General features: G+C 43.9%; 1 protein-coding gene across 1 annotated transcript; it reads right to left on the bottom strand.

Annotated features, from left to right (window-relative positions):
• LOC125465673 (E3 ubiquitin-protein ligase TRIM39-like) lies at nucleotides 1–26,716 on the bottom strand. The gene is made up of 6 exons (XM_048559402.1): nucleotides 26,153–26,716; nucleotides 11,565–11,660; nucleotides 7,286–7,516; nucleotides 7,002–7,024; nucleotides 6,431–6,558; nucleotides 1–687 (listed from the first exon to the last, which is right to left on the bottom strand). Exons 1-6 carry the CDS (start codon nucleotides 26,714–26,716, stop codon nucleotides 137–139), a joined length of 1,593 nt encoding a protein of 530 aa, XP_048415359.1. The 3' UTR covers nucleotides 1–136.
• Between the last annotated feature and the right edge of the window lie 1,059 nt (nucleotides 26,717–27,775).

Genomic DNA, 27,775 nt, shown 5'->3' on the forward strand with positions numbered 1-27,775 from the left:
ATTTAGCTTTTTAAATGATCACACTATGGCCTTTAACAGGAAATGGCAGCATTAAAATGTAATTTGGTTACATCAACAGAGCAAATGGCTAAAACTCCTTTCTCAACCTGCTCAAAAGCAACAATAAAATCAGAAATCAAGAAAATGGGAAACTCAAATCACACATAGTGATGCACTCATCATAACCGTTCGCCGTCAGGGCTGGGTAAAGTGGTTCAGTGAAGGTTTTCTGGTGAAAAGAGTACAACAGGAATAGTTTCTTGTCAGATACCTTGTAAAACGAGATGACTCCAGCCTCAAATTCCACCAGCACTCCCACTCTGGCTGGATTTCCAGTGGGTAGTATTGTTTTGTTTCCGTTGTGCAAAGCAGTACAGGAGCCCAGCAGTGAGCACACGCTCCATGACTTATTGTTCATTCCCAGTGAGCATTCAGACCCTGGACCTTTCCGGCTCAGACTCTTGTAACAAACGCCAACTCTCCAACATTCGCCAGGAACCTCCACCTCCCAGTAAGAACGGCCACAGTTCACACTGTCAGCGCACAGGACCTGTGGGAAACAGTCGAATCGTCCTGGGCTGTCAGCACACTTTGGCTTCTGTCGAGTGAGTGTCACATTCCTCTTATTGTAGGATACAGCCAGTTGTGGGTGGGCTGTGAGTGGATCCAGATTTGGGGTTCGGCCATCTGTGAATAGAAACATGGAATCAAAGGAAATTCCCAGCCCTTGCCGTAGGGAGTTGCTCAGAGACACTGGTGGGGCTCAGAGAGTGTGAGCTAGTGAGGGACGGACTGTGGGAGGACATTAACCAAGGGATTTCATAGCAAAATCACAGAATTGCTATTGGGCAGGAGGAGGCTGTTCAGCCCATCGTAGCTACGTCAGCTCTCAGAATGACCGAGCACCTTTCCCTCCAGTCCCACACATTCTTACCGTAATTATCCAAAACCTTCTTGTATTCCCTGATTAAGCCTGCCTCCATCACACTGCCAGGCAGTAATATCGAAACCTTAACCACTCCCCGTGTCAGCTGGGTTGGTTTTTATGTCAACGTGTACGCTGACCCTTGGTGCCACACGTGTGCCAAACTTTTCCATGAAAACAAAGGATAAGATGGGCAAGATTCAGGAACCTGAATGGATGATAAGAGAAATTGACAGCTTACACAAAAAGGAAACAGGAGTTACAGGGAAAAACAGAAAACAGACAGAGCCTTCGAAGAATATAAAACAAGCAGGAAAGAACTCAAACAAGGAATTAGGAGGGCTGAACGGGGCCATGAAATGTCTTTGGCAAACAGGATTAAGGAAAAAACCCAAAAGAACTGTGGATGCTGTAAATCAGGAACAAAAACAAAGTTGCTGGAAAAGCTCAGCAGCATCTGTAGAGGTGATTAGATTAGATTCCCTACAGTGTGGGAACAGGCACTTCGGCCCAACAAGTCCACACCGCCCCTTGAAGCATCCCACCCAGACCCATCCCTCTATAACCCCACACCCCTGAACACTATGGGCAATTTCCCACAGCCGATCCACCTAGCCTGCACATCTGTGGACGGTGGGAGGAAACTGGAGCACCTGGAGGAAACCCACGCAGACACGGGGAGAATGTGCAAACTCCAAGGCTGGAATCAAACCCAAGTCCCTGGTTCTGTGAGGCTGCAGTGCTAACCACTGAGCCACCCTCCAGTGAAAACAGAGTTAACGTTTCCGGTCTGGTGACCCTTCCTCAGAGCTGATGGTGGCTGGGAAAATGTCAGTTTATATGCAGGAAATAGGGAGGTGGGTGGGGTAGGGAGTAAATGATAGGATAGAGCCCAAAGAGAGAGAAAGACAGTTGGCCCGATACGTCAGCCTTTGTGCTCCTGAGATGCTGCTTGGCCCGCTGTGTTCATCCAGCTCCACACTTTTGTTATCTTGGACAGACAAAGGAGTTGCTAACGATCAGGGTGGGAGGGTGAATAGTTGTTAATGGGGACTGTTAGTGACAAACAATAGTGGGTGTGTAGTGGCAGACTATGTGGTAACAAGGCCTGGTGTGTGGGGTGGGGGGCTGGGACATGGGGGAGTTTCGGCCCTAAAATTATTGAATTATTGAGCTTCCCTATTTCCTGCATATAAACTGACATTTTCCCAGCCACCACCAGTTCTGAGGAAGGGTCACTGGACCCAAAATGTTAACTCTGTCTTTTCCTTCACAGATGCTGCTAGACCTGCTGAGTTTTTCCAGCAGGATTAAGGAAAATCCCAAGGAATTTTATACATTTATCAGGAGCGAGAGGTTAGCTCCAGTCAAGAACAAATCAGGGAATTAATGTGTGGAGCCAGAGAACAGTGAGTGAGGTCCCTAATGGATATTTTGCAATGGTATTCACAAAAGAGAAGGATATGGTGGATGGTGAGTCTCAGGAAGAACACATCGATGTTCTAAGGCATGTCAATATATAAAAAAAGGTAACAGTGTGGGACTGGATGAACACAGCAGGCCAAGAAGCATCTCAGGAGCACAAAAGCTGACATATCGGGCCTAGACCCTTCATCAAACCCTTCGTAAAAAAAGGTGTTGGGTGTTTTGAAAAGCATTAAGGTAGACAGGACCCCCTTCTATCCCAGAATGCTGAGGGAGGCAGGTTAGGAAATTGCTAGGACCTTCCTTGTCTGACATCTTTGTGCCCTCTTTAGTCACAGGAGAAGTCCTCGACAACTGGAGAATAGCCAGTGTTACTCCTTTGTTTAAAAGGGATAATCCGGAAATTTAAGGCTGGTAAGCCTTACATCAATGATAGGGAAATGATTGGAGAAGATTCTTAGGGATAGGATTTATTCGCATTTAGAAAAATATGGACTTATTAGTGATAGGCAGCATGATTTTGTGTGGGGCAGGCCATGTCCCATAAACTTGATTGAGTTTACTGAAGAAGTGACAAAGAAATTTGATGAGGGCAAGGTGGTGGATGTTGTCTATATGAACTTTAGCAAGGCCTTTGACAAAGCCCCTCATGGCAGGTTGATACCGAAGATAAAGTCACATGGGATCTGTGGTGAGCTGGTAAAATGGTTACAGAACTGGCTTAGTCATAGAAGACAGACAGTAGCAATGGGAGGGCGTTTTTCAGATTGGAGATCTATGACTAGCAGTGTTCCACAGGGATCAGTACTGGGATGTTTGTATGGAAGTGATTTGGAAGAGAATGTAGATGTTCCCGTTGGTAATTTTGTGGATGACAAAACAATTGGGACAGCTGCAGATGTTGCGGAGGATTGCCAGAGGATACAGCAGGATATAGATAGGCTAGAGGCTTGAATGAAGAAATGGCAGATGGGGTTTAATCCAGACAAATGTGAGGTGATGCATTTTGGGAGATTAATGCAGGAGGGAACTATACAAGGGCACAGCCCTTTGTAGAATCAAAATACAGTGGGATCTAGGTGTATGGGTCCACAGTTCCATGAAAGTGGCTACAAAAGTGGATAGGTTAGTCAAGAAGACATATGGCATGTTTGCCTTCTTCAATCGGGGCATAGAGTATAAAAGTTTGCAAGCCATGTTGCAGCTGTATAGAGCTTTAGTGAGGCCACATTTGGAATAGTGCGTACAGTTCTGGCACCATGCCACCAGAAGAATGTGGAGTCTTTGGAGAGGGTGCAGAACCAGTTTATTATCATGTTGCCTGGTATGGAGATTATTAGCTTTGAAGAGAGACTGGATAAACTTAGTTTGTTTTCACTTGAGCATTGAAGGGAAAGGGGTGACCTGATAGAAGTTTAAAGGAGATATGAGAGGCAAGTTTTTTTACACAGAGCATGGTAAGCACCCAGAATGCGCTGTCAAGGGAGGTTGTAGAGGCAGATATGATAGCAATGTTTAAGAGACATCTTAACAAATATAAGAATAGTTAGGGAATGGAGGGATACAGACAGCATAGAGGCAAAAGGTTTTTAGTTCAGAAAGATGTCAAGAATCAGTACAGTCTTAAAAACCAAAAGAAATCATGTTTAATTATTTTAGGACCTAACCTCTCCCATGTCCCAACCACCCCACCCATACACCAGGCCCTGTTACCACACAGCCTGCCATTACACACTACCTGTTATTAGTCACTAATAGTCCCCATTAACAACTATTCATCCTCCCAGCCTGATCGTTATCAACTCTTAGTCTGTCCAACTGTCTTTCTCTCTCTTTAGGCTCTATCTTATCATTTACTGCCTACCCCGTCGGCCTCCCCTTTTCTCTGCATATAAACTGACATTTTCCCAGCCACCATCAATTCTGAGGAAGGGTTACCGGACCCGAAATGTTAACTTTGTTTTCTCCTTCACAGATGCTGCAGGACCTGTTGAGCTATTCCAGCAGAGATAATGGGAACTGCAGATGCTGGAGAATCCAAGACAACAAAATGTGAGGCTGGATGAACACAGAGGGGTCTGATGAAGGGTCTAGGCCCGAAACATCAGCTTTTGTGCTCCTGAGATGCTGCTTGGCCTGCTGTGTTCATCCAGCCCCACATTTTGTTGAGCTATTCCAGCAATTTTGTTTTTATTCAGTGCAGTCTTTGTGGGACAAAGAGCTTGTTCCTGTTCTTTGTTCAAGAGGAAAGCAGTTGTGATTGTTGAACATCAGTCATTTCAATGCCAGGACATCTCTGCAGGAATTCTTCTATATAGATATTTTCTAATCAACCTGTTCAGAGATGTTATTACATACCTCTGGAGCAGGTGGGACTTGAACCTAGGGCTCTTGGTTCAGAGGTACGGACATTAATACTCCACCACAAAACTCCAGGTCCTCAGAGTTTTTATTTATCTTAATAAGAAAAATACTCATGTGGCAATTGAGTATTTACAAGCAAAGCTGGGTAAGGGCAATGCTAAAAGAAAAATATGGGGATTAGGATTAGTGTACAGCGAAAGGGAGGGGACTAAGTCAAAATGGAGTTGGAGGGAGAAACAAAGCACTGTATTCCCCAGGGTGCCCACCTCTCTCTAAAGGCATCTCGATCGTTAATAGACATTGTGTGCTTCCTTTCTAATGACACCCAGTCTCAAGGAAGAGAGGCAGACAGTCAGCATGAACAATCCCTTCCACAGACTGCTGCCTGGGCCTGTTAATAGCCAGCCTGACCAGGCCCAGGGGCAGATTCATAAGGAGATCTTCCAATCTGCCAGTTCCTCGGGGTAACATTCTGAGCCCAACTACCTTCAGCTTGTTTGATCAATGATCTTGCCTCCATCATCAGGTTGGAGTCAGGATGTTCACTGGTGACAGCAAAATGTTCAGCACTAATCACCATAATTGCTGGCCTAGCCATGAACAAACAGACAGCAGGAAGCTCAGAGGAACAGAGGGATCTTGGGATGCTTGTCCACTGAACCCCTAAGGTGGCAAGATAGGTCAATAGGGCAGTTAAGAAGGTATATGGGACACTTGCATGGTCAGAGCAGAGAGGCCCTGTTGGATCTGTGCAGAACTTTGGGTAGGCCACAGCTGGAGTACTATATGCAGTTCTGGTCACCACACTGTAGAAAAGATGTTATTGCAGTGGAGAGGGCGCAGAGGAGATTCACCAGGATGTTCCCTGGGATGGAGCATTTATGGAAAGAGGCTGGATAAGCTGGGGCAGAGAAGATTGTGGGGGGCAGGGTGCTGAGGAGATGTGTAAGATTATGAAGGGCATGGACAGTGTGAATGGAAAGCAGCTGGTCCCCTTCGTTGAAGAGTCAATAAGAAGTGGTGTAATTTTAAAGTGAAATGCAGGAAGTTTAGAGGGGATGCGAGGAAAATCCAGAGGGTGTTGTGGGTCTGGAACACACTGCCTGGGAGTATAGTTGAGGCAGGAAACCTCATAAACTTTAAAAAGTGCTTGGATGAATATTTGAAATGTCATAACATTCAAGGCTGCAGGCCTAGTGCCGGAAATGGGATTACTGCATATTTAGCGTTTTTTTGGCAATATGGACTCTATAAGCCAAAGACCCTCTTTGGTACTGTATGATACAATTAATATTTTTTAAATGATTTTTTCTTTGCTTTTCTAGAGAAATGAGCTCCAGTCTTGATTGAGAGATGATATAGTAATGGTTTGGAACTGGACAAGGATATGTACAAGTGTGAATAAAATTGAAATTCATAATTCAAACATGGCATCAGCGAGGTACCTGACACTTGCCTTCAAATTAACTGATACTTCAAATTAACTGATACTTCAAATTAACTGATACTCCTTCAAATTAACTGATACTTCAAATTAACTGACACTTGCCTTCAAATTAACTGATACTTCAAATTAACTGATACTTCAAATTAACTGATACTCCTACAATAAGTGGCTACATGGAAATTACAAATAGCTAGCGCCTGTTTTCCCCATGCAGGCAGCTACCGTCATTAACCCTGATAGAACAAACACTCAGAAACACCGTCACTTACATAATAAGACCGTGACATCCCTGTTCCTCTCCACTTGTTCCTCCAACCATTGCGCCAACTCCTGCAGTTTTGCTGTATCTAAGCTCGGAATGTGGAGCGATGGGAATGGCTTTGACAAACTTCGTAATCTGATAAATCATAAGCACATTTTAAAGCTGTGAGCTTTGCAAAAGACAACAGAGATTAGTTCTTCAAAAGCAGGAGACAGAAGTGTTTTATTGCGTCCTTTTTTCCATCGTCCCTTAGTTCAGAATGCAGGCTTCTTTTCAATATCCTGCATATACCTTCCTTTCAAAGTGCCCCTTAAAGAACCAGCTATTAAAAACCTTGCATTTATCCTTATATCAATCCTAGGTCTCTCTCTCCACTTCTTTACCTGATCCTTACCTGAATAATACTATATCATATCGCTTAGGTAAGGGTCCTACATAACAGCCATGTCTGGGAAAGTATAGAAATGGAACTGACCAGAGATACTATTGAGTCAAAGAGAATGTAGTTTTGTGCATGCTTTTTGCCATTATCTCTAATTTGTTCTTTTTGTTGAAAAATGAAGTAACATGCAACTTACTTGCCAGCTTCCGAATTAAGCATCTGGAATGATATATAAAGGGAGAAAAGTATTAACATTTTTTAAAGAGAGAACAACATTAATACGTTGTTTGCAATGTATTTTTATTGCAAACCTATCAAACCTAGTTGCAGGATTCAAAATACAAGCTGTAAACAGACAGATAAACTGGAGGATAATATTTATAGTCGTTAAAGTAACAAGGTCTAAATGGCTGATTTGTCAATCTTCAGAAAGACAATGATATTTCACTAATTTCCTGGTATAGATGCCGAAATTGTTACCTGTATGAAGATAGTCCCCTTTTCCTTCGAGATCTTACTCAGGTTGCTGAAGTATTTCTGAACTTTGCTCCCTTTGTCACTGAGATCTTTGATCTGAGCATCAATCTCCACAATGACCCGTTTCTCCTCTCTGTCCAAATATTCAAACATCTCTCTTTCTTCACTTTCAATCCTCTTTCTCAGTGCATCACCCTTCTCCTTTATTTTCATTTTCTTTTGCTTTATTTCGTCCTTTGGAAGAAGACATACATGAACTTGTGAACAAAACATGACAGAAACTGTGACAACCTCTCATTCTGTCCCTGAAGTGTTTCTACTCACACTCCCGAGTGGTAGCTGGTCCAACCCCACCTCAAGGATTTAATTATTCCTGGAATATAAAAGATTAAGGGGTGATAGATAAGTTGAAGGGGTTCATGTCCATGTTATTGTACCATCCACACGTTGTCCTGGTTGCATACACAGTCTGTGGGTGGAGACAAGGAGATCTACTCCAGCTTCCAGAGGGAGCAGATGTATCTGTACCAGCTCCTCAAGGTCCAAGATCCTGTGCCTGACCCAATGTACTTTACTTATTGCTACCTAATGGCAAGGCCCCCTGTGGTGTATCTTCTATCACTAATCACTAGATAGGCTCAACGACTAAAAGGGATTTGTGGCAGCAACTTAGCTCAAATATAGAAACATTGTAATTGGGCACAGGAGAAAGCCAGTCTGCCCTTGAAGGCAGCTCCACCATTCGATATGGTCATGGCTCATCAACCAACTCAGTCCCCTGTTCTTGCTTTCTCCCAGTAACCTTAGATCCCTTTAGCTCGAAGAACTATATCTGACTTCTTCTCGACTGCTTTCTGTGGCAGAGAATTCTGCAGGCTCACCACTCTCTGGTGAAGAAATTTCTTCTCATCTCAGTCCTAAAATGGCCAACCCCATACCTTTCGGCTGTAACCCCTGGCTCTGGTCTCCCTGGTTGTCATGAGCATCCTTCCTGTCTGGTCCTGTTAGAATTTCATAGGCTCTGAGATACACCTGCGTTCTCCTAAATTCCAGTGTATATAGTTCTACCTGAAGTCTCTCTTTTTATGTCAGCCCTGCTATCCCAGGAATCATGCTGGTAAACATTTGCTGCACTCCCTCTGGAATATTCTTCCTCAAATAAAGAGATCAAAACTGCACACAGCCCTACCCAGCACTGCATTGTGGTGGAGCCAACAAATATCACAAGGGAGCAGGAGTGGGTACCTGGGAAAATAGGGAGGGATTTAGAATTTCCAAAGTTATCAATAGGATGGATCTGGATGGGTTCCTCTGATAGGGAAGTTAGGAAAAGGGAAGGTAGGATCAGGAGGAGATCATTAACCCTCATGGGCTATTCAGCCACTGAATGAGATCATGTCTGGGCCTGTTTCTTAACTTTGCTTTATCTGCCTTGACTGTAGTTTGTTTATTGGATCTGCATCTACTGTATTTTGTGGGAAAACATTCCATGCTTTCCTTGAGGAAGGTTTTCTGAAATTCTCTGCTGAATGGCCTGGCTCTAATTTAGTCCCCTTCTCCTGGATCCCTGGCTGGTGGAAAAGGCTTTACATAAAATCTTCAAACCCTCAACACTCATGTTATTTGTGATAATACAAGGCTAGTTTTACAAAAACTCGCTTCCTGCACCTTGGATCTGCTGATTACACAGTGTTGCATTCCTTTCTAGTCTAGGGTAACCTATCTAAGATGTGGTTTCCAGAACTATACAGAACTATACACGTTGTCCAATCAGAAATTCATCTAACTGGAGTAAACTTTCCTGTCCCTCACATATTACACCTTCTCACTGACCTACTGACAGTGCCCCATGGAATTCAAGCTCCTCCTTTTCCTATCACTTCTTCCTGTTTCCCTTCCACACCTGTGTCTATGTCATTGAAAATATCAGGGATTCAAACAGGAGGCTGGAAAAACACAGCAAGCCAGGCAGTACCTGGAGGGAAGGAGCAGTCAACATTTCAGGCCCAACCTTTCTTCACGGGCTGGACGTGGGGCTAGGAGGACCTGCAGATAAAGAGAGAGGAGAGGGATGGAGGCAGAATGATGGTGATAGGTGGACACTAGTGGTAGGTATGACCTGGTTGGTTGATGGGAGGGATGAATCCAATTGGCTGGAGGGGAGGATCAAAAGGTGGAATGGAAGGGAGGTGGGACGAGAAGGGGAGCCAGGGGATGGTTATTTGAAATGAGAGAATTCAGAGTTGAGTCCATCGGGCTGTAGTGTGCCCAGATGAAAGGTAAGGTGTTGTTCTTCAAATTTCTGTTGCAAGTCAATGCTTGACATAAGTGACAAACAGGCAGGCATAGCTGGGGCCTGTGTGAGTACCCATGGCAACACCTCCCCACCCTGGAATTGAAAAAAGTGGGAAGAATTGAAGGAAGATATTGAGGGTGAGGACTATTTCAGTGAGGTGGAGGAGGGCATTGGTGGGGGGTCCTGATTGGGTCTGTTGGACTACACACATCCATATCCCACAAGGATGGCCTACAGTCCCTCAGTTCTTTCCTTTCCAACAAACCCATGGGTCCCAGATTGTTACTACCAGTGTGCACATATCACTGTCATTCTGCCTCACCCCTCCCCTCTCTTTATCTGTAGCTCCCTCCTACCCCCACATCCAGGCCTGAAGAAGGGTTACACCCAAAACGCTGAATTCTCCTCTTCCTCCAGATGCTGCCTGGCCTGCTGTGTTCTTCCAGCATCCCATTTGTCTACCTTTGATTCCAGCATCTAGTCTTTTTTGTGCCATTGAGAATATCACTCAGAATTAAGCCTGAACTTACCAAAAGGTGTGGTTTTGTAAGTGAATCCCTACCAGATGATAATTGTTCAGTATGACTTCCTCCCTATTACCATCTATCTCACTGACACCAACATAGATCATGAATTTATCTCCTTCTTTTCCAATTTCCTCTCCAGCCTCATTTATTATTCTCTCCACAGATAGCACCAGCTCCCGTGGGTCTCGGGATTGTGGCTCATGGGTGTGATAGACAGTCTGTTATTTATTGAATCTCTTCCATTCCCATTCACCTTCTCCCAGCTTTGGACAGCTCCGCGGTGAGGATGGTCAGCACAGAATGTGCCGTGTCTGCAGTGTTTCTTTTTATCTTCACAGGTATCAAGTACACTGCACTTGTTGGGTGAGAATATTGTCTTCCTGTTTGATATCCTGCTTGTTCTCTCTCCCCTGCTTAACCGAGGGTTACACTCCTCTCTTCAACTGCCTGTTCTCACTTCTGAGGAAAAGCAAGAAGTAAGAAGGTAAGAAACTGGGGCAGGAGGAGACCATTCAGCCTGCTCTGCTGTTCAATATGATCATGGCTGACCTTCAGTTTCAACTCCACTCCCATCCCATTTCCCTTGACTCCATGAGAGACCTAAAGCCTGAATACCTCAGTCTTAAATGTACTCAATGATTAAGTCACCACAATTCTCTGCAGCAAACAATTCCAAAGATCCACAACCCTTTTAAGTGGCCACATTTCCCCTCATCTTAGCTTGAAATAATTAGTACGTTCTGCTGAAAGCATGTCCCATTTTTCCAGGAGAATCAGCTTCTCAATATCTCCCATGTCATATAATGGAAAGAGATTTGTGGTCTCTACCATCAACTATCCAAAAGGTCCAAACCTCAACATGCAGTTAAAGCAATGTACTGCATAGCAACTCTGCCCTAGGGTGGGATAGTTCAAAACTAAGGGATATATTTTTTACGGTGAAAGGTAAAAGATTTAAAAACCACGTGAGGGGCAATAGTTTTACACAGAGATCGGTTCGCGTGTGGAATAAACTTCCAGACGGAGTGGTGGATGTGGATACAGTTAGAATGTTTCTCAGACATTTGGGTAAGTACATGAATAGGAAATGTTTGGAGGGATATGGGCCAAACACAGGCAGGTAGAACTAGTTTAGTTTGGGAGCATGGTCGGTGTGGACTAGTTAGACTGAAGGGTCTTCTCCATGCTGTACGACTGAATGGCTCTTTAACTCAAACTCTGCAAGTGACGTGCGTGTGTGTGTGTGCATGTGTGTGTGTGTGTATGTGCGTGTGTGTGAGCGCGCGCGTGCATGTGTGCGTGTGCACGTGTGAGAGTGAGAGTGAACCATTGACATGAACAATATTTGCCCTTCATCAACATGGCAAAAAAAAGCATTAATTTTGGGGCCAGTAGGAGCTTCCTGTGATTAAATTGGATGTTGTATTTTCTGTATTACAACAAACTGGAAGCTGCCTACCTTTGTTTTCTGCTTTTCTTCCTGAAGATCTCCAAGGGTAGCTGGTACTGATTGGATGTTAATCCGGATCTTTTCTGTTTGATCATTGAAGTAAACCTGTAATAGAGTCACCTTATTACTTCAATCAATCCTTCAATTTAAATATGTAGCCAATTGATAGACTCGGAATTATAAGTCCAAAAATGGAACCTGGAGAAGAGTTAGCAGAGTCACCATTACACATCACAGAATTGTTATCATTACCACTCAGCCCATCATGCACTGTCTTCCCATAGGACCATGTTACTTCGTGTCACTCTCCCACCTTCCAATAGTAATCCTGCACATTTTTCCTTTTCACATAACAGCCTAATTCCCTTCTGAAAGCCTCAGGTGACCCTGCCCTCCACCATTTTCTTAGGCAGTACTTTCCAGATTGTACTTACTCACCACATGGAAGCATCTTCTCTCATGTAACTGTTTGCTTCATTTACCTTAATCTACACCCTGGTGTATCCACCAGTGGGAACGGTTTCTCCCCCTCTGATCAGACTTCTCATCATTTTGAACTCCTCAGTCAAATCCCCTCATGATCGGCTTTTCCCCGAGGAAAAGAGTCCAAAATTCCCCGATTACTTCTCATAACTGAAGATGCTAATTCTGGGGACCATCCTCAGGAATCTTCTGCTCACACATGTCCAGAATGTGATAGGATGCCATTCAGCTTATCGCATTGCGTCAAATCTTCCAATAAGCATTTTAGTGATATTCCCTGCCTTTTTCCTATAATCCTGCTCACTGTACCCTTTCAGAAAAGCGTCAACTTCCCCTTTCAAAACCTTGATTGAATCTGCCTCCATCACACTCTAAAGCAGTGGATTCCAGGCTCGCTGCAGGGGGAAAGAAAAGTTTCTCTTTCTGTCACTTTTGCTTTGGTACTGTCTTCACTGACTCCTGAGAGAGTTACCCTGCTAGTGTCACACTCCATAGCCCTCTAAACACATCTCTTTCAAATATATGTCTAGCTCTCTTTTGAAAGCTCCCAAGAATCTGTTTCCACCACTCTTCCATGCAGCACATTTGAAATCCTAATAACCCTCTGAATGAAGAGGTTTCTCCTCATACTAGCTGTCTTGCTGACAATCTTAAAATTGTGACCCAATGCTATTAAGACACTAACTGGTGGAAATAGAATATCCTTGTTTACCCTCTCAAAATTGTTCATAATTTTGAATACCTCAATAAGGTCACCCCTTCATTTTCTCTGTTCTAAGGAGAAGAAGCTCAATTTTTCTCTTCCTTCCTTGTATCTCGAATCCCTCATTCCTGATATCTTTCTAGAAAATCTTAATCTTTTCATGAGTGGGAACAGTTTCTGTCTGCTCTATCTGGAATCTCATAATTTCAAATATTCAATCAGATCTACTCACTGCCTTCTTTTCTTGAAGTAAAATAGTCCAAACTTATCTAGTCCATCGTCTAAAGTTCCTCGTCCCTGGAACCATTGTCATAAACTTTTTTTGCATTCACTTACTTCTTAAAATATAGCACCCACATTGAAACACAATACACTGGCTGAGGCCAAACCATTTCCTTATACAAGCTCAATATCGCCTGCTTGCTGTTGTTCTCTACCCTCTGTTAATAAAACCTGGAATACAGTCTATTTTTTTAACTGCTCTGTGAACGTGTTCTGCTACTTTTAATGACTGAGGCAGATATATGTTGAGGTCCCTCTCATCCTGCACACTCTTTACAGAATCATTATGTGAGTATTAATTCTACATCTGAATAACAATGAAAGGGTGTGGTGCTAGAGACATGTCAGATAGCTATCATTATGCCTGTATTTAGCAATGAGAATAGAGTATGTTAGAGGATCTCTAGTTAAACTAACAGTAGTGGCAGTGAAATAAAACAGTCTTAACTAAAGAAGATATTAAAAGAAAACAATCTAAAAAAGGAACTCAGAAGCCAAAAAAATTCAATGGAGTCAGCAGTGGATTTCAAAAGGTGATGTATGCAACAACTCTGTGCTGTTAAGAGAGATTTGTTCTGTGCTGTTTCTCTTGCAGAGAGCTGTTGTCACAATGGTACCAGAATGTCTGTTTTAGAAGCAGTGGGTAAACAGCTCAGAGTTCCCTGACTGTTTGTTTGTTTGTTTTTAACAGGACAAAGGAAGCATGAGAGGTTGGAGTCAGTCTCACACAGACCCAGGGTTTAGTTTTGCATTCGGTTGGGGTTAGGAGCTGGCTGTTGAAGCTGATAGATACAGCTCTCTCTCTGCTGCAGCAAAAAGCTTGAGTGCTCTCTCTGCTGGTAGATTGTTTTTGTCCATGTTCCTTTCTCCTAGACTGGAAGGGAGTTAGCACATGGGGAAAATCTGCTTTAGCTGAATATGCCTTTGCCAAGGGTGCGCTATATTGAAACAGTTGCTGATTATTACTTAAATAACGTATAATTAGAGATAGTAGGAACCGCTGATGCTGGAGTCTGAGATAACAAGGTGGAGACTGGGTGAGCACAGCAGGCAAGGCAGCATCAGAGGACCAAGAAAGATAATGTTTCAGGTCTGGGCGCTCTTTTCAGAAATGGGGGAGGGGAAGGGGACTCTAAAATAGAGAGGGGGACAGGGATGAAGCTTGTAAAGGTGAGTGTTGGTAGGAAGTTAGGATGTAGGTTGGTCAGTGATGAGGGAGGGGCGGATAGCTGGGAGGTAAGGCAGACAGGTCAAGGAGGCGGGGATGACAGAGGTGGCTCTTGGGATGAGGATGGGGGAGGGGAGATTTTGAAGCTAGTAAAGTCCACATTGAGATCATTGGGCTGCAGGGTTCCAAGGCGGAATATGAAGAGCTGCTCCTCCAGTTTTCAGGTGGCATCGTTGTGACACTGGAGGAGGCCCAGGATGGACCTGTTGTCCTGTCTTCTCTCCCCCATCTGCTCCATTATCCACCCCCAAAATAATTTTATTAAGTATTTCAATAAAATTAAAGCTACGCTAATTCTTTTTGGTTTGTTTGTATTTAACTTATGGTGTAAGATTTATGAAGTCTGCTTTCCTTAAAGCCTAGAAGTTTGATCTATTGAATCACATCTGGAATGCTGCACCTTCCACTTACCTTTCAATAAGATAAAAGTTAGGGTCTAGGCTATCTCCTTGATATATTTTGAAGAGGTTTGGTCTGATCTGGTCTGGTCTGGGAGCAAACTCTCTCATTCCAGGTTAGGTTTAGGATTATTGGACTCAAAGACTGTGAGCAGTATGTTGGAGTTCCCTTTTCAGGTGTTTCATTCAGTTGATTTCCTCAGGAATGCTCTTTCAGGGGCTAAGATTTTCCTGGGTGTGTAAGACATTGCTGGGGGTGATTTACAGAAGGTGAGTAAGGCAATGCTTTCAAAATTGGCAGGCAAGCTGAAGCTGAGGTGGGTTGTGTCTGTGAGAGAAAGGGGGATAATTACAGCCATAACCCAGCTTTTTCAATTGCCAGGAATGCAATCGGAATCATTGAAATTAACAAAAATTCAACTGTAAGTGGAGCATCTTGAATTAGAGGCAAAAGAACGAGAAATAACTGCCCTGGCAGAACAGAAAGAAAAAGGAAGAGAGGCAAAAGCAAAAGAGAGATAGGGATAACTGCAGCAGATCAATGAGCAACAGAATCAGAACAGCTTGAATATGAAAAAGAAAGAAACTGTTTGAACCACAATTAAATGCAGAAGAAAAGGATAAAGAGAGAGTTTTTGAACTCCAGAAGCTGGCAATGAAAAGTGAAAGTCCACTTAAAATGACGGAGGTAAATATAAAAGGTGGGATTAGTGAAGTGGACAGTGATAAAGAGCAAACCCATAATGACCAATAGCCTTGTGAGGATCTGTTTAAATATGTCCAAGCGTCACCCAGGCCCAGCAAGAAGGACAAAGAGAAGGTGGCTAAACAAATGAAATAGCCACCTGCCACCTGTCATGTGGGTTTTGTTAAAGTGGTAAAGGAGATCACAGAGGAAACTAAAAAAATAATGCACAGCTTGGTCAAGAGTTGGTTCAGAAGAAAATGTCAGATCTGCTTAAAGAATTCACTTGCATAAGTCAGGTTTGCTCATGTGTGCCTGGAAAAGCAGGTAAAGAAAACCTCTTCATCTCCAACTGCCGTCGAGACATAAACCGCCTCAACCTCTCCACCCCTCTCACCCACTCCAACCTCTCCCCTGCAGAACGGGCAGCCCTCCGCTCCAACCCCAACCTCACCATCAAACCCGCAGACAAGGGTGGCGCAGTGGTAGTATGGCGCACTGACCTCTATATCGCCGAGGCCAGATGCCAACCCTCCGACACCACCTCCTACTGCCCTCTCAATCATGACCCCACACCCGAGCACCAAACCATCATCTCCCACACCATTCATGACCTTATCACCTCATGGGACCTCCCACCCACAGCCTCCAACCTCATTGTTCCCCAACCCCGCACGGCCCGTTTCTATCTCCTTCCCAAAATCCACAAACCTGCCTGCCCTGGTCGACCCATCGTCTCAGCCTGCTCCTGCCCCACCGAACTCACCTCCACCTATCTGGACTCCATTTTCTCCCCTTTGGTCCAGAAACTCCCTACCTACGTCCGTGACACCACCCATGCCCTCCACCTCCTCCAGGACTTCCAATTCCCTGGCCCCCAACACCTCATCTTCACCATGGACGTCCAGCCCCTATACACCTGCATTCCACATGCAGATGGCCTCAAGGCCCTCCGCTTCTTCCTGTCCCGCAGGCCCGACCAGTCCCCCTCCACTGACACCCTCATCCGCCTAGCCGAACTCGTCCTCACCCTCAACAACTTCTCTTTTGACTCCTCCCACTTCCTACAGACTAAGGGGGTGGCCATGGGCACCCGCATGGGCCCCAGCTATGCCTGCCTCTTTGTAGGTTACGTGGAACAGTCCCTCTTCCGCACCTACACAGGCCCCAAACCCCACCTCTTCCTCCGGTACATTGATGACAGTATCGGCGCCGCCTCTTGCTCCCCAGAGGAGCTCGAACAGTTCATCCACTTCACCAACACCTTCCACCCCAACCTTCAGTTCACCTGGGCCATCTCCAGCACATCCCTCACCTTCCTGGACCTCTCAGTTTCCATCTCAGGCAACCAGCTTGTAACTGATGTCCATTTCAAGCCCACCGACTCCCACAGCTACCTAGAATACACCTCCTCCCACCCACCCTCCTGCAAAAATTCCATCCCCTATTCCAATTCCTCCGCCTCTGCCGCATCTGCTCCCACGATAAGACATTCCATTCCCGCACATCCCAGATGTCCAAGTTGTTCAAGGACCGCAACTTTCCCCCCACAGTGATCCAGAACGCCCTTGACCGCGTCTCCCGCATTTCCCGCAACACATCCTTCACACCCCGCCCTCGCCACAACCGCCCAAAGAGGATCCCCCTCGTTCTCACACACCACCCTACCAACCTCCGGATACAACGCATCATCCTCCGACACTTCCGCCATCTACAATCCGACCCCACCACCCAAGACATTTTTCCATCTCCACCCCTGTCTGCTTTCCAGAGAGACTACTCTCTCTGTGACTCCCTTGTTCGCTCCACACTGCCCTCCAACCCCACCACACCCGGCACCTTCCCCTGCAACCGCAGGAAATGCTACACTTGCCCCCACACCTCCTCCCTCACCCCTATCCCAGGCCCCAAGATGACATTCCACATTAAGCAGAGGTTCACCTGCACATCTGCCAATGTGGTATACTGCATCCACTGTACCCGGTGTGGCTTCCTCTACATTGGGGAAACCAAGCGGAGGCTTGGAGACCGCTTTGCTGAACACCTCCGCTCAGTTCGCAACAAACAACTGCACCTCCCAGTCGCAAACCATTTCCACTCCCCCTCCCATTCTTTAGATGACGTGTCCATCATGGGCCTCCTGCAGCGCCACAATGATGCCACCCGAAGGTTGCAGGAACAGCAAATCATATTCCGCTTGGGAAGCCTGCAGCCTAATGGTATCAATGTGGACTTCACCAGTTTCAAAATCTCCCCTTCCCCAACCGCATCCCTAAACCAGCCCTGTTCGTCCCCTCCCCCCACTGCACCACACAACCAGCCCAGCTCTTCCCCTCCACCCACTGCATCCCAAAACCAGTCCAACCTGTCTCTGCCTCCCTAACCTGTTCTTCCTCTCACCCATCCCTTCCTCCCACCCCAAGCCGCACCCCCATCTACCTACTAACCTCATCCCACCTCCTTGACCTGTCCGTCTTCCCTGGACTGACCTATCCCCTCCCTATCTCCCCACCTATACTCTCTCCACCTATCTTCTTTTCTCTCCATCTTCGGTCCGCCTCCCCCTCTCTCCCTATTTATTCCAGAACCCTCACCCCATCCCCCTCTCTGATGAAGGGTCTAGGCCTGAAACGTCAGCTTTTGTGCTCCTGAGATGCTGCTTGGCCTGCTGTGTTCATCCAGCCTCACATTTTATTATCTAAGAATTTAAGGGATACAGGAGCAAGTCAATCTTTAATGATGAAACATGAGGAGATATGTAATTCAGAAAGAGTACTGCCAGGAGAAGTGATAATACATGGAATCCAAGGTGAGAAGGGCAGTTTTCCATTTTATAAGGTGAGTTTGGAGTGTCTGGTGAAAAGTTGTGAAGTGGTGGTAGGAGTAATAGAGAATTTCTTGGTTCTGGAAATACAATTTATCCTCAGTAGTAATCTAACTGGATCTACTGTGGTTGAAAAGCCAGTGGAATGTCAAACAAGTGAGGTATTACAGGAAATATGTCCTGGGATCTTTCCTGATTGTATGGTAACAAGATCCCAAAGCCACCAGTTAAAGCAGAAGAAGGAACCAAAGAATAAAGATAAGGAAGTTGAAGTTCAATTATCAGAAACTATATTTGATCAAATGGTTTAGAAAAAACAAGAACAGATGGAGGACAGAGCGGATATTTTTAATTCAGAGAAGTTAGCTGAATTAAAACAGAAAATAGAAAACATAATGCAGCTGTATCAAAAAGCATACACAGAAGAAGAATCTGAGTGTATCCTAGAATGTTACTACCTTATAAATGGAGTCTTCATGAGGAAATGGACTATTCAGGTGGATGAAAAATGCTCATAAGTTCATCAAGTAACGAAGTATGGAGCTGGAGGCACACAGCAGGTCAGGCAGCATCAGAGGAGGAGGAAGGCTGACATTTCGGGTCTGGACCCTTCTGAGGAATTTCTTCAGCATTTCTGAAGAAGGGTCCCGACCCGAAATGGCAGCTTTCCTGCTCCTCTGATGCTACTTGGCCTGCTGTGTTCCTCCAGTTCCACACTCTGTTATCTCAACAAACCTTTCTCTGTTGTGATTTTGTCTAGCTTACTCTTAAATATGTTGATTTGCCTCAATTCCTCGTTGTTGAGAGTGGGATTCACATTCCCAGGACCCTCTGCATAAAGCCTTTCCTCCTGAAGTGTCTTAATGACAATCTTATATTTGTAGCCACTAGTTTTAGTCAGCCTCACAAGTAGAATCATATTCTCTGTGTCTGTTCCATTCAACTTTCTGATGGTCCAAAGCAATGTGGAGATGGAAAGCGATGAAGTCAATGACTCCAGCATCTGCAGCACTTGCTACGTCAGCAGTTGTATTACTAGTGGATTATAGAAAGGGTGTGCTGCAGATAGTGCATAAGGTACCAGTAGGAGGTCATTTGGGAGTAAGGAGAACTCAAGTCAAAATATAAAAGACATCTTATTGGCCTGGACTGCATAAAGATGTAACAGGTAATAGGAAAATGTAAGGCAGCACCCTTAATATCCATCCAACACATCAGGAACCATTTTATAAGAGCCTTAATTGATTGCAGAGGACCCTTCCCTGAAAGAAAAAGTGGGAATCAATATTTATTGACCAAAATACTTGTTGGGCCAGAGGGCTTGTTTCCACACTGTAGGGAATCTAATCTAATCTAATCTAAAATGGATGTGTCTACTGGATTTTCAGAGGCCACCCTGTCTTACAGCTAAAAGGATTGTTGAAAAGTTCCTCAATCTTTTTTAATGGCATATGGACTATCCACAGAACTACAGTCAGGTCAAGGATCAAATTTTAAATCAAAGTTATTCAAAGAAATTACACACAGCTTGGGAATAAAACAACTTAAGTGCATACCATCCAAAATTGCAGGGAGCATTAGAAGGGTTGCATCAAACTTTAAAGACCATGTTGAGGGCTAATATTCAAAACTATCCAAAGGGATGGGATAAAAGTATTCAATTTTTACATTTTGCAATTTGAGATGCACTTAATGAATCAACAAAATTCAGTACATTTGGATTAGTTTTTGGGCATGAGGTGAGAGGATCTCTTAAATTAATTAAGGAGAAATTGGTAAGTCAGAATTCCATGATGACATTATCGAACTGTGTGTCAAATGTTAACAAGAGAATAAATAGAGTGGGTGAGTTGGCTAGGCTACATTTAAAAGTAGCACAGCATGTGAGAGTCGTGAGAGCTAGGGCTTTTCTCTTTGGAATGATGAAGGATGGGAGGTGACTTGATAGAGGTGTACAAAATGATCAGAGGTATAGATAGAGTGGACAGCCAGAGACTTTTTCCGAGGGTGGAGGTAGTTATTACGAGGGGGCATAGTTTTTAAAGTGAGTGGAGGTAGACATAGGGGAGACATCAGAGGTAGGTTCTTTCCTTAGCGAGTGGTAGGGGCATGGAATGCATTGTTGGAGACGATAGCGGAGTCAGCCTCATTAGGGGCATTTAAGCAGGTTTTAGATAGGCATATGGATGAAAGTATAAGGTAGGGGTGGAGGTTATATAGACCTTAGGTTTAGGGTAAAAGTTCGGCACAACATTGTGGGCTGATGGGCCTGTACTGTGCTGTACTATTTTAAGTTCAGTGTTCTGTGTGATGAAACAGAATAAAAAATTTGTGATTTCAATAGTAGAGGTAAAGTATTAGTATTACTACCTGTGGTAGATGACCCTTTTAAAGCAGTGTTTAGTTGGCTTTCTCATGAATTATTTAATAAAAATGCCAGACAAGAAATAAAACTGAGTATGTTATTGTCAACATGCTCAAAAGGCATTTTGATAGGAAAGGAGAGCAAAAAGAGAATGAGTTACTTGTTACAACTTAGAGTGAAGAACCAAATCCAGATGATACTGACTCTGATATCCCTCTAAGCAAATTAGAAATGAGGACTTCTCAAAAATTCAGATAAATTGAGTTACCTTCCAGAAGGAAGTCAAAATGACCTGAAAGAGTCATTGCAATCACATGAAGAGATATGTGGGAATAAGTTGGGAAGTACTAAACTGATTATGTGTGACATTGATATAGGAAAGGCTGTTCCAATTAAGCAAAATCCTTGTAGACTTAACCCTCCAAAATTGGCGCAGGTTCAAAAAGAAACTGAAAGCATGCTCAAAGACAACATAATCCAAGTGAGTTCTGGCCAATGGAGCTCACCCATAGTAACGGTGCCAAAACCCAGATGGTACCCAATGATTAAGTGTGGACTGTAGCAAAATCAATGCTGTTATGAAATATGGCTGGAAGACTGTATTGAGAATGTGGGATAAGCAACTTGTATTTCTAAGATGGGCTCTCTCAGAAGATGCTGGCAGGCAACTTTATGCAAAAGAGCAAAGGAAATTTTGGCTTTCATGACACTGAATGGATTTTACCAGTTTAAAATCATGTCATTTGGAATGAAGAATGCACTAGCCACATTTCAAAGACAAACCAATAAAAGCATTTTGGAATTACCCAATTATGTGGTATACATAGATGAACTGGTGACTTTCAGTCAAGCATGTAAAGAACATTTGGAACATTCATGGGAGTTGTTTGATTGACTTTGGGAGGTGGATTTGGTGATAAACCTGGCTAAGAGTGAGTTTGCAAAACCCCAAGCCAAGTTCCTAGGCCATATCATTGGACATGGACAGATTGCTTCACAGGATTTGAAACCAAAGGTTACTGGGGAGTCTCCCATACCATCGACATAGAGGAAAGCATTACAATGCCTGGGACTGAATGGGTTTTACTGAAAATTTGTACGAATCTTAGTAGCGTAGTTGCTCCACTGACAGACCTGTTGAAAAAATGCACAAATTTTCAGTGAATAGAGGAGTGTCAGAAGACATCTTCCAGCGTGAAAGCTGTGTTGATGCCAGTGTTAGCAAAACCTAACAATGCAAAGCCATTCAAGGTGGTTATCAATGCAAATGATGTGGGTGTCAGGACTGTACACTTACAAGAAGATGATAATACGATAGAAAGACCTATTGGATATTTCTCCTAAAATTTGAATATTCATCAAAAGAAATATTCCACCAAGGAGAAAGAAACTTTGAATTTGGTATTGGTATTGCAATGTATCAACATTTATGTTGTCAGTAATGTAACTGAGATAATTTTTACTGATCATAATCCCTCAACATTTTTGAAAAAAGACTAGGCATAGAAAGACTGTTTTACGGAGTTTATTGTTACAGCCATTCAATTTGAAAATTATACATGCTATAGCAATAAACTTAAGCGTGCAAATATTCAATGCTACAATCTTCTTTCTTATGTCACTGATGCCTCCATCTTCCTTCATCAAAGTCGTTATAATGTATTGGCAATTGTATTCTCTCATCCTGCCACGTATGATTTTCAAATTGAATGAGTGTAACAATAAACTCCATTAAAAAGTCTTTTTATGCCTAATTTTTTCCAAAAATGTTGAAGAATTATGAAAAAAGTGTAGCGTACTTCAGTGTGAGACTAAAGGTTTTGAAAACGAAGACATCTTTGATTATTGGAGGAATTTTTAAGGGGTCTAGGCACTGTGCCTTTAAGAGAAATTTGTTCTGAGCTGTTTCTCTTGCAGACAGGTATTGCCACAGCACTGCTGGATGTTGGCTTCAGAAGCAGCTTTGAGCTACCTGACTGTTTTTAAATTACACAAAACAAGCATGAGTGGATGCAGTCAGTTTCACACAGACCTACGGTTTAGTTTGCTTTCAGCTGGGGTTTGGAACTGGCTGTTGAAGCTGATAGATACAGTTCTCTCTTTGCTGCCTGATTGTTTCTTTCGGTGCTCCTTTCTCATGTTCTGGAAGGGAGCTAGCACATGAGGAAAATCTGTTTTGCTGAATTTGCCTTTGCCAAGGGTGTGTGTGTGGGATGTAGCTATATTGGAATAATTGATGATTAGGAGTTAAATAATATATAATTTTAATTAAGTATTTCAATGAGTTAAAGTTATGCCCTTTCTCGTTTGCACTTTAATTGTGTTGTAAAAATAAAGTGCGTTTTGCTTTAAGCCTAGTAGCAAACCAATTGAATCACATCTGTAGCACAGTACCTTACACTTGCCTTTAAATAAATTAAAGAGTTAGGGTCTAGGCCATCTTCTTGACTTATTTTGAGGGAGTTTAGTCTGGTCCATAACATTGACACCAGCACAATCTGGATTGATAGCGAGCAATGTGTATGATAGCCCCATATTATTTACAGTTTACCTGATGGTGGCCTCATCAAAGACTAGCTGCCCTCTGAAGCAAGTATTCAATAGAAAACTCTAACCTCACTAGGGATGTACCGGTTCCTGCTTCAGACACTCAAGCCCCCATTCTTAGTCTCTTTACAAAAAACTCAGCCTGTTCTTGAATTTTGCCAAAACAAAACTGTTGAAGGAGATAGAGATGATGGGAACTGCAGATGCTGGAGATTCCAAGATAATAAAATGTGAGGCTGGACGAACACAGCAGGCCAAGCAGCATCTCAGGAGCACAAAAGCTGACGTTTCGGGCCTAGACCCTTCATCAGAGAGGGGGATGGGGGGAGGGAACTGGAATAAATAGGGAGAGAGGGGGAGGCGGACCGAAGATGGAGAGTCAAGAGAGTGGCAATGGGAGAGAGATTCCCTGAGGTTGGTCCGGAGGGAGGAGGGTAACTTCTTCAGGTTAGGCATCCCTGGAAGAGGCTTCGCAGTGAGGTTAAAATAGTATCAGAGATGATGGGAACTGCAGATGCTGGAGATTCCAAGATAATAAAATGTGAGGCTGGACGAACACAGCAGGCCAAGCAGCATCTCAGGAGCACAAAAGCTGACGTTTCGGGCCTAGACCCTTCATCAGAGAGGGGGATGGGGGGAGGGAACTGGAATAAATAGGGAGAGAGGGGGAGGCAGACCGAAGATGGAGAGTCAAGAGAGTGGCAATGGGAGAGAGATTCCCTGAGGTTGGTCCGGAGGGAGGAGGGTAACTTCTTCAGGTTAGGCATCCCTGGAAGAGGCTTCGCAGTGAGGTTAAAATAGTATCAGAGATGATGGGAACTGCAGATGCTGGAGATTCCAAGATAATAAAATGTGAGGCTGGACGAACACAGCAGGCCAAGCAGCATCTCAGGAGCACAAAAGCTGACGTTTCGGGCCTAGACCCTTCATCAGAGAGGGGGATGGGGGGAGGGAACTGGAATAAATAGGGAGAGAGGGGGAGGCGGACCGAAGATGGAGAGTCAAGAGAGTGGCAATGGGAGAGAGATTCCCTGAGGTTGGTCCGGAGGGAGGAGGGTAATCTGGAATGTGTTGTGCATCTTCCAGACCTTGGCACCATAAAGACACCATTGGTAAAGAGATCTGACACTGCCTGCTTAGTCTTGTACAAATTGCAGCAGCAAGGGTTCGACAACCAGGATCTCAATGAGTCCACTGAAGTCCCGGGCTATTCAATGGTTGAAGCCACCACACTGTGTGCAGCAGTGATACCTGGATTAGTGACACACACCAGTGTTAAAGAAATTCTACCAGCAAGACCCCTATTCTTGGGATTCAACAGGAGGACTATTAAGCAAATGCTAGTGTCCTCCTTGAGCATTCAAGGAAAACACAATAGATTGCTCACTGTGTCCCATTAGCTGAATTGTTTCCCCAGCAGGATCCTGTTTCTCTTCTCAGCTTTTAAATAGCCAACATTCTGGGGAGGACAGCAAAAGTACGGTTAGAGTCATTCTGAAGCATGGCAGCATTGACCATAATTACTATGGGAATTTGCTACCAAAACACAGAGACTCTGTCCGTCAAAGCAACTTTGAGTCGTTACATCCTAATGATGAGGCAGAGCAACAGCAGAGCAGGAAATAAAAGGAAGGAATGGCTATATTTTAGATCCCACTACCTTACAGGCTGTTCAATCCAATGTGGCCAAATTGTCCAGGTCCTGAATTGGCCCTGTTCAATCACATAATTCATGACCCTGGGCAGGCATTGTCCTAAAATCAAAGGAGAGAGCTGACAAAGACATGCTACCTCCAGGATAAAGGATGATCAATGATCTCAAATGGAAATTAGACAGGCTTTGCAGGACTACAGGGATAAATGGAAATGAGCTGAAGAAAGGTCAATGAATTTGAAATGTTAACTCTCTCTCCACAGATGCTGCTAGACCAGTGGAGTTTTTCCAGTAATTTTCTGCTCTTGTACCCAATCTTCAGATCCCAAGTTCTTTGTTTTATTTTAATTAGAAATGAATGGACTGGCCTGAAAGAAACAGTTCTGAGGAAGGGTCATCGGACCCGAAACGTTAACTGTGTTTTCTCCTCCACAGATGCTGCCAGACCTGCTGAACTTTCCCAGCAACTTTGTTTTTGTGTCAGTTCCACTGTTTTGAATTTGCCTTTTTAACTCTTGTATTTTTATTCATCTTTGTTTTATTTTCCTGTTTATTATTTCTGCCTTTTTATTTCTTGTGATATACTCACCTTTGCATTTAATAAACGCAGAGATTCTTTGCCCTGAAACACCTGTCTACTGCCTTCTTCACTTCACATTCCTAAATTAAGTCCAGTGTCAGAGCCAGCAATCTAGGGGTGATTCAAACCACCCAGAAATCAGCACATTACTGATTACAAACCAGAGTCTCTACACCCTTGACATTCAATAGCTTTGCCATTACTGAAACCCCCACTGTCAAATCCTGGGGGAATGTCAATGATCAGAAATTGAATTGGACTAGCCATAAACACACTTTGGTATGGTTCTTGAGGTGCAATGGCAGTGGCCCTACCTCAGAGCAAGGAGGCCTGGATACAAGAGCAGGTCAGAGGCTAGGAATACTGAGGTGAGTAACTCACTTCCTGACTCCCCAAAGCCTATCCACTATTTACAAGGCACAAGTCAGGACTGTGATGGAAAACACCCCACTTGCCTGGATGGGTGCAGCTGTCCAACAACATTGAAGGTATGTGGGACTGGTTCAAGAGGCAGCTCACCACCACTTTCTCAAGGGCAGCTTGGGAAGGGCAATAAATGCTGGGCTAGCCAGTGATGGGCGCATCCCACGAGTGAATAAAAATCACTAAAGAAATTCTCCTTTGTTCCCCTCAAAGTCAAATCTAGGCCAGGGGATCTTGTGGATCAAATGTTATCTGCAAATCTGTTTATTTTCAGTATTGTGTAATTTCAACTTCACTTAGGACCAGTACAACTCACATTCTTAAGTAAAAAGAAAGTCAACAAGCATCCCATCAATTGGTCATGCATATAGATTGAGCAAAAATGAGAGTCTAGTAGAGACAATATTAACATATTTTGTTCTTACCCTGAGCTCCTTCTCTCCCTCACTGATGCTCCCACAGTTGTGACCCTTGTGCTTCCCAAACACAGTGCAGAGTGTGCAGACACACACCTTATCCTCCTTACAGTAAATCTTCAGCATCTCTTGGTGTTCTGAACATTTCCACTGGGATACGTCTGCAGTGGGATCTACAAGGAGATGACTTTTGAACACAGAGCTCTCGGTGTGATGTCTGAGGTGTTCGGGGCACATGGAAGCTTCACACTTCAGGCAGGTCTTCACTGCTGGCCGTGGTTTGTTGGAACAGTAGTTACACAAAAGCAAATGGGTTGAAGTATTTTGAACTTTATATTCCTCAATAATACTTGCAAGTTTGAAATTCCTCTGCAGATGTGGCCGTTTCTTGCACTCTGCCCTACATTCAGGGCAGGGATAAGCATCAAACACTGCTTCATCCCAGGTTTTCTCAATACAGACTTTACAGAAGCTGTGCTTACAATTGAGAATTACAGGATCAGTGTAAATTTGTAGACAGACAGAACAAATTAATTCCTCCTCTAACCACGCTTGAGGTGAATCCGTCGCCATTTGTTAACAAGAATAGAAACTGAAAGTGACTTGCAGAAAATCACAGAATTGTGGGTTGAAAGATTTTTACTGTTATTTGTCAAGGGAAACATCTACACCAACTTGATACAAATGTAATGAAATGGACTTGAGAAATAGATTTATCTAAACTAATAAATAAAGGACTTCATGCTCTAACATTAATAACCTGATGGATAAAATTTTACAAAGGGACAGAAATTGCATTTATCTCACACTTGGCATGACCTCAAGATCGCTTCAGTGTATTGATGGTTAATACAGGATTTTGAAGAGTTAAACAGGTGCAGGCCCTTTAGTTCTGGGCAAGGCCAGGGTCAGAAATTAGTGCTCCAGATACATCCAGATCAGAGCACTATGACCCTGAACCCATGGCCCTCTCCCTTAACCCCATCACAGTGAACCCCTCCCCTCCTTCGCCCAGCAGTGATCCCTCCCTATGACTCATACACAAGAGGGCCTGGTTTTGGGTCAGAATGTACTGACTCTCCCAACCCATTTGTGGAATACTCTTCCTAAATATCTCCAGGGCTCTACCCCTTTCTCAGGAAAACGCCCAAAATCATGCCGTTTGGACCAATAATCCAAAGACTCAGTCTAATGCTCTGCGGGCAAGGACTCAAATCTCACCACAGTAGCTGGAGGTACTTGATTTCAGTTAATAAATCTGAAGTTGAAAGCTATTTTCAGTGGTGGTGATGAAGAAAATTTCGCCAGTTGTAAAAACCCAGCTGCTTCACTTTAGACAAGGAAATCTGCTGTCCGTATGAAATCTGGCTTACACATGACTCCAGACTCAAGCCAACAGAGTTGATGATTATTTGCCCTTTGAAACATCCTTTAAAGCTGCACAGTTCAAGGGCAGTTAGGGATGGGTAACAAATGCTGGCTTTGCCAGTGACACCCACATCCACGGAAGATTAAAATGTCTCCTGTTGCCAAAGGTCCACTTTGTGACACTGCCCAGTTAATATATTTTCCAAAAGCAACATTATGAAAATAAAACAAACCACTGTTTGTGGGACTTTGCTGTGCCCTAAT

The sequence above is a fragment of the Stegostoma tigrinum genome, chromosome 30 (assembly GCF_030684315.1).
Source record: "Stegostoma tigrinum isolate sSteTig4 chromosome 30, sSteTig4.hap1, whole genome shotgun sequence".
Lineage (NCBI taxonomy): Eukaryota > Metazoa > Chordata > Chondrichthyes > Orectolobiformes > Stegostomatidae > Stegostoma > Stegostoma tigrinum.

Excerpts from the sequence above, each read along its gene's own strand:
- LOC125465673 (XM_048559402.1), bottom strand. The coding sequence starts at position 26,716 with ATGGCGACGGATTCACCTCAAGCGTGGTTAGAGGAGGAATTAATTTGT. Across the intron at positions 11,661-26,152 it reads AGGGAGAGAAGGAGCTCAGG|GTTTACTTCAATGATCAAAC; the intron begins GTAAGAACAAAA and ends ACTCTATTACAG. Across the intron at positions 6,559-7,001 it reads CTTAATTCGGAAGCTGGCAA|ATTACGAAGTTTGTCAAAGC; the intron begins GTAAGTTGCATG and ends ATGATTTATCAG.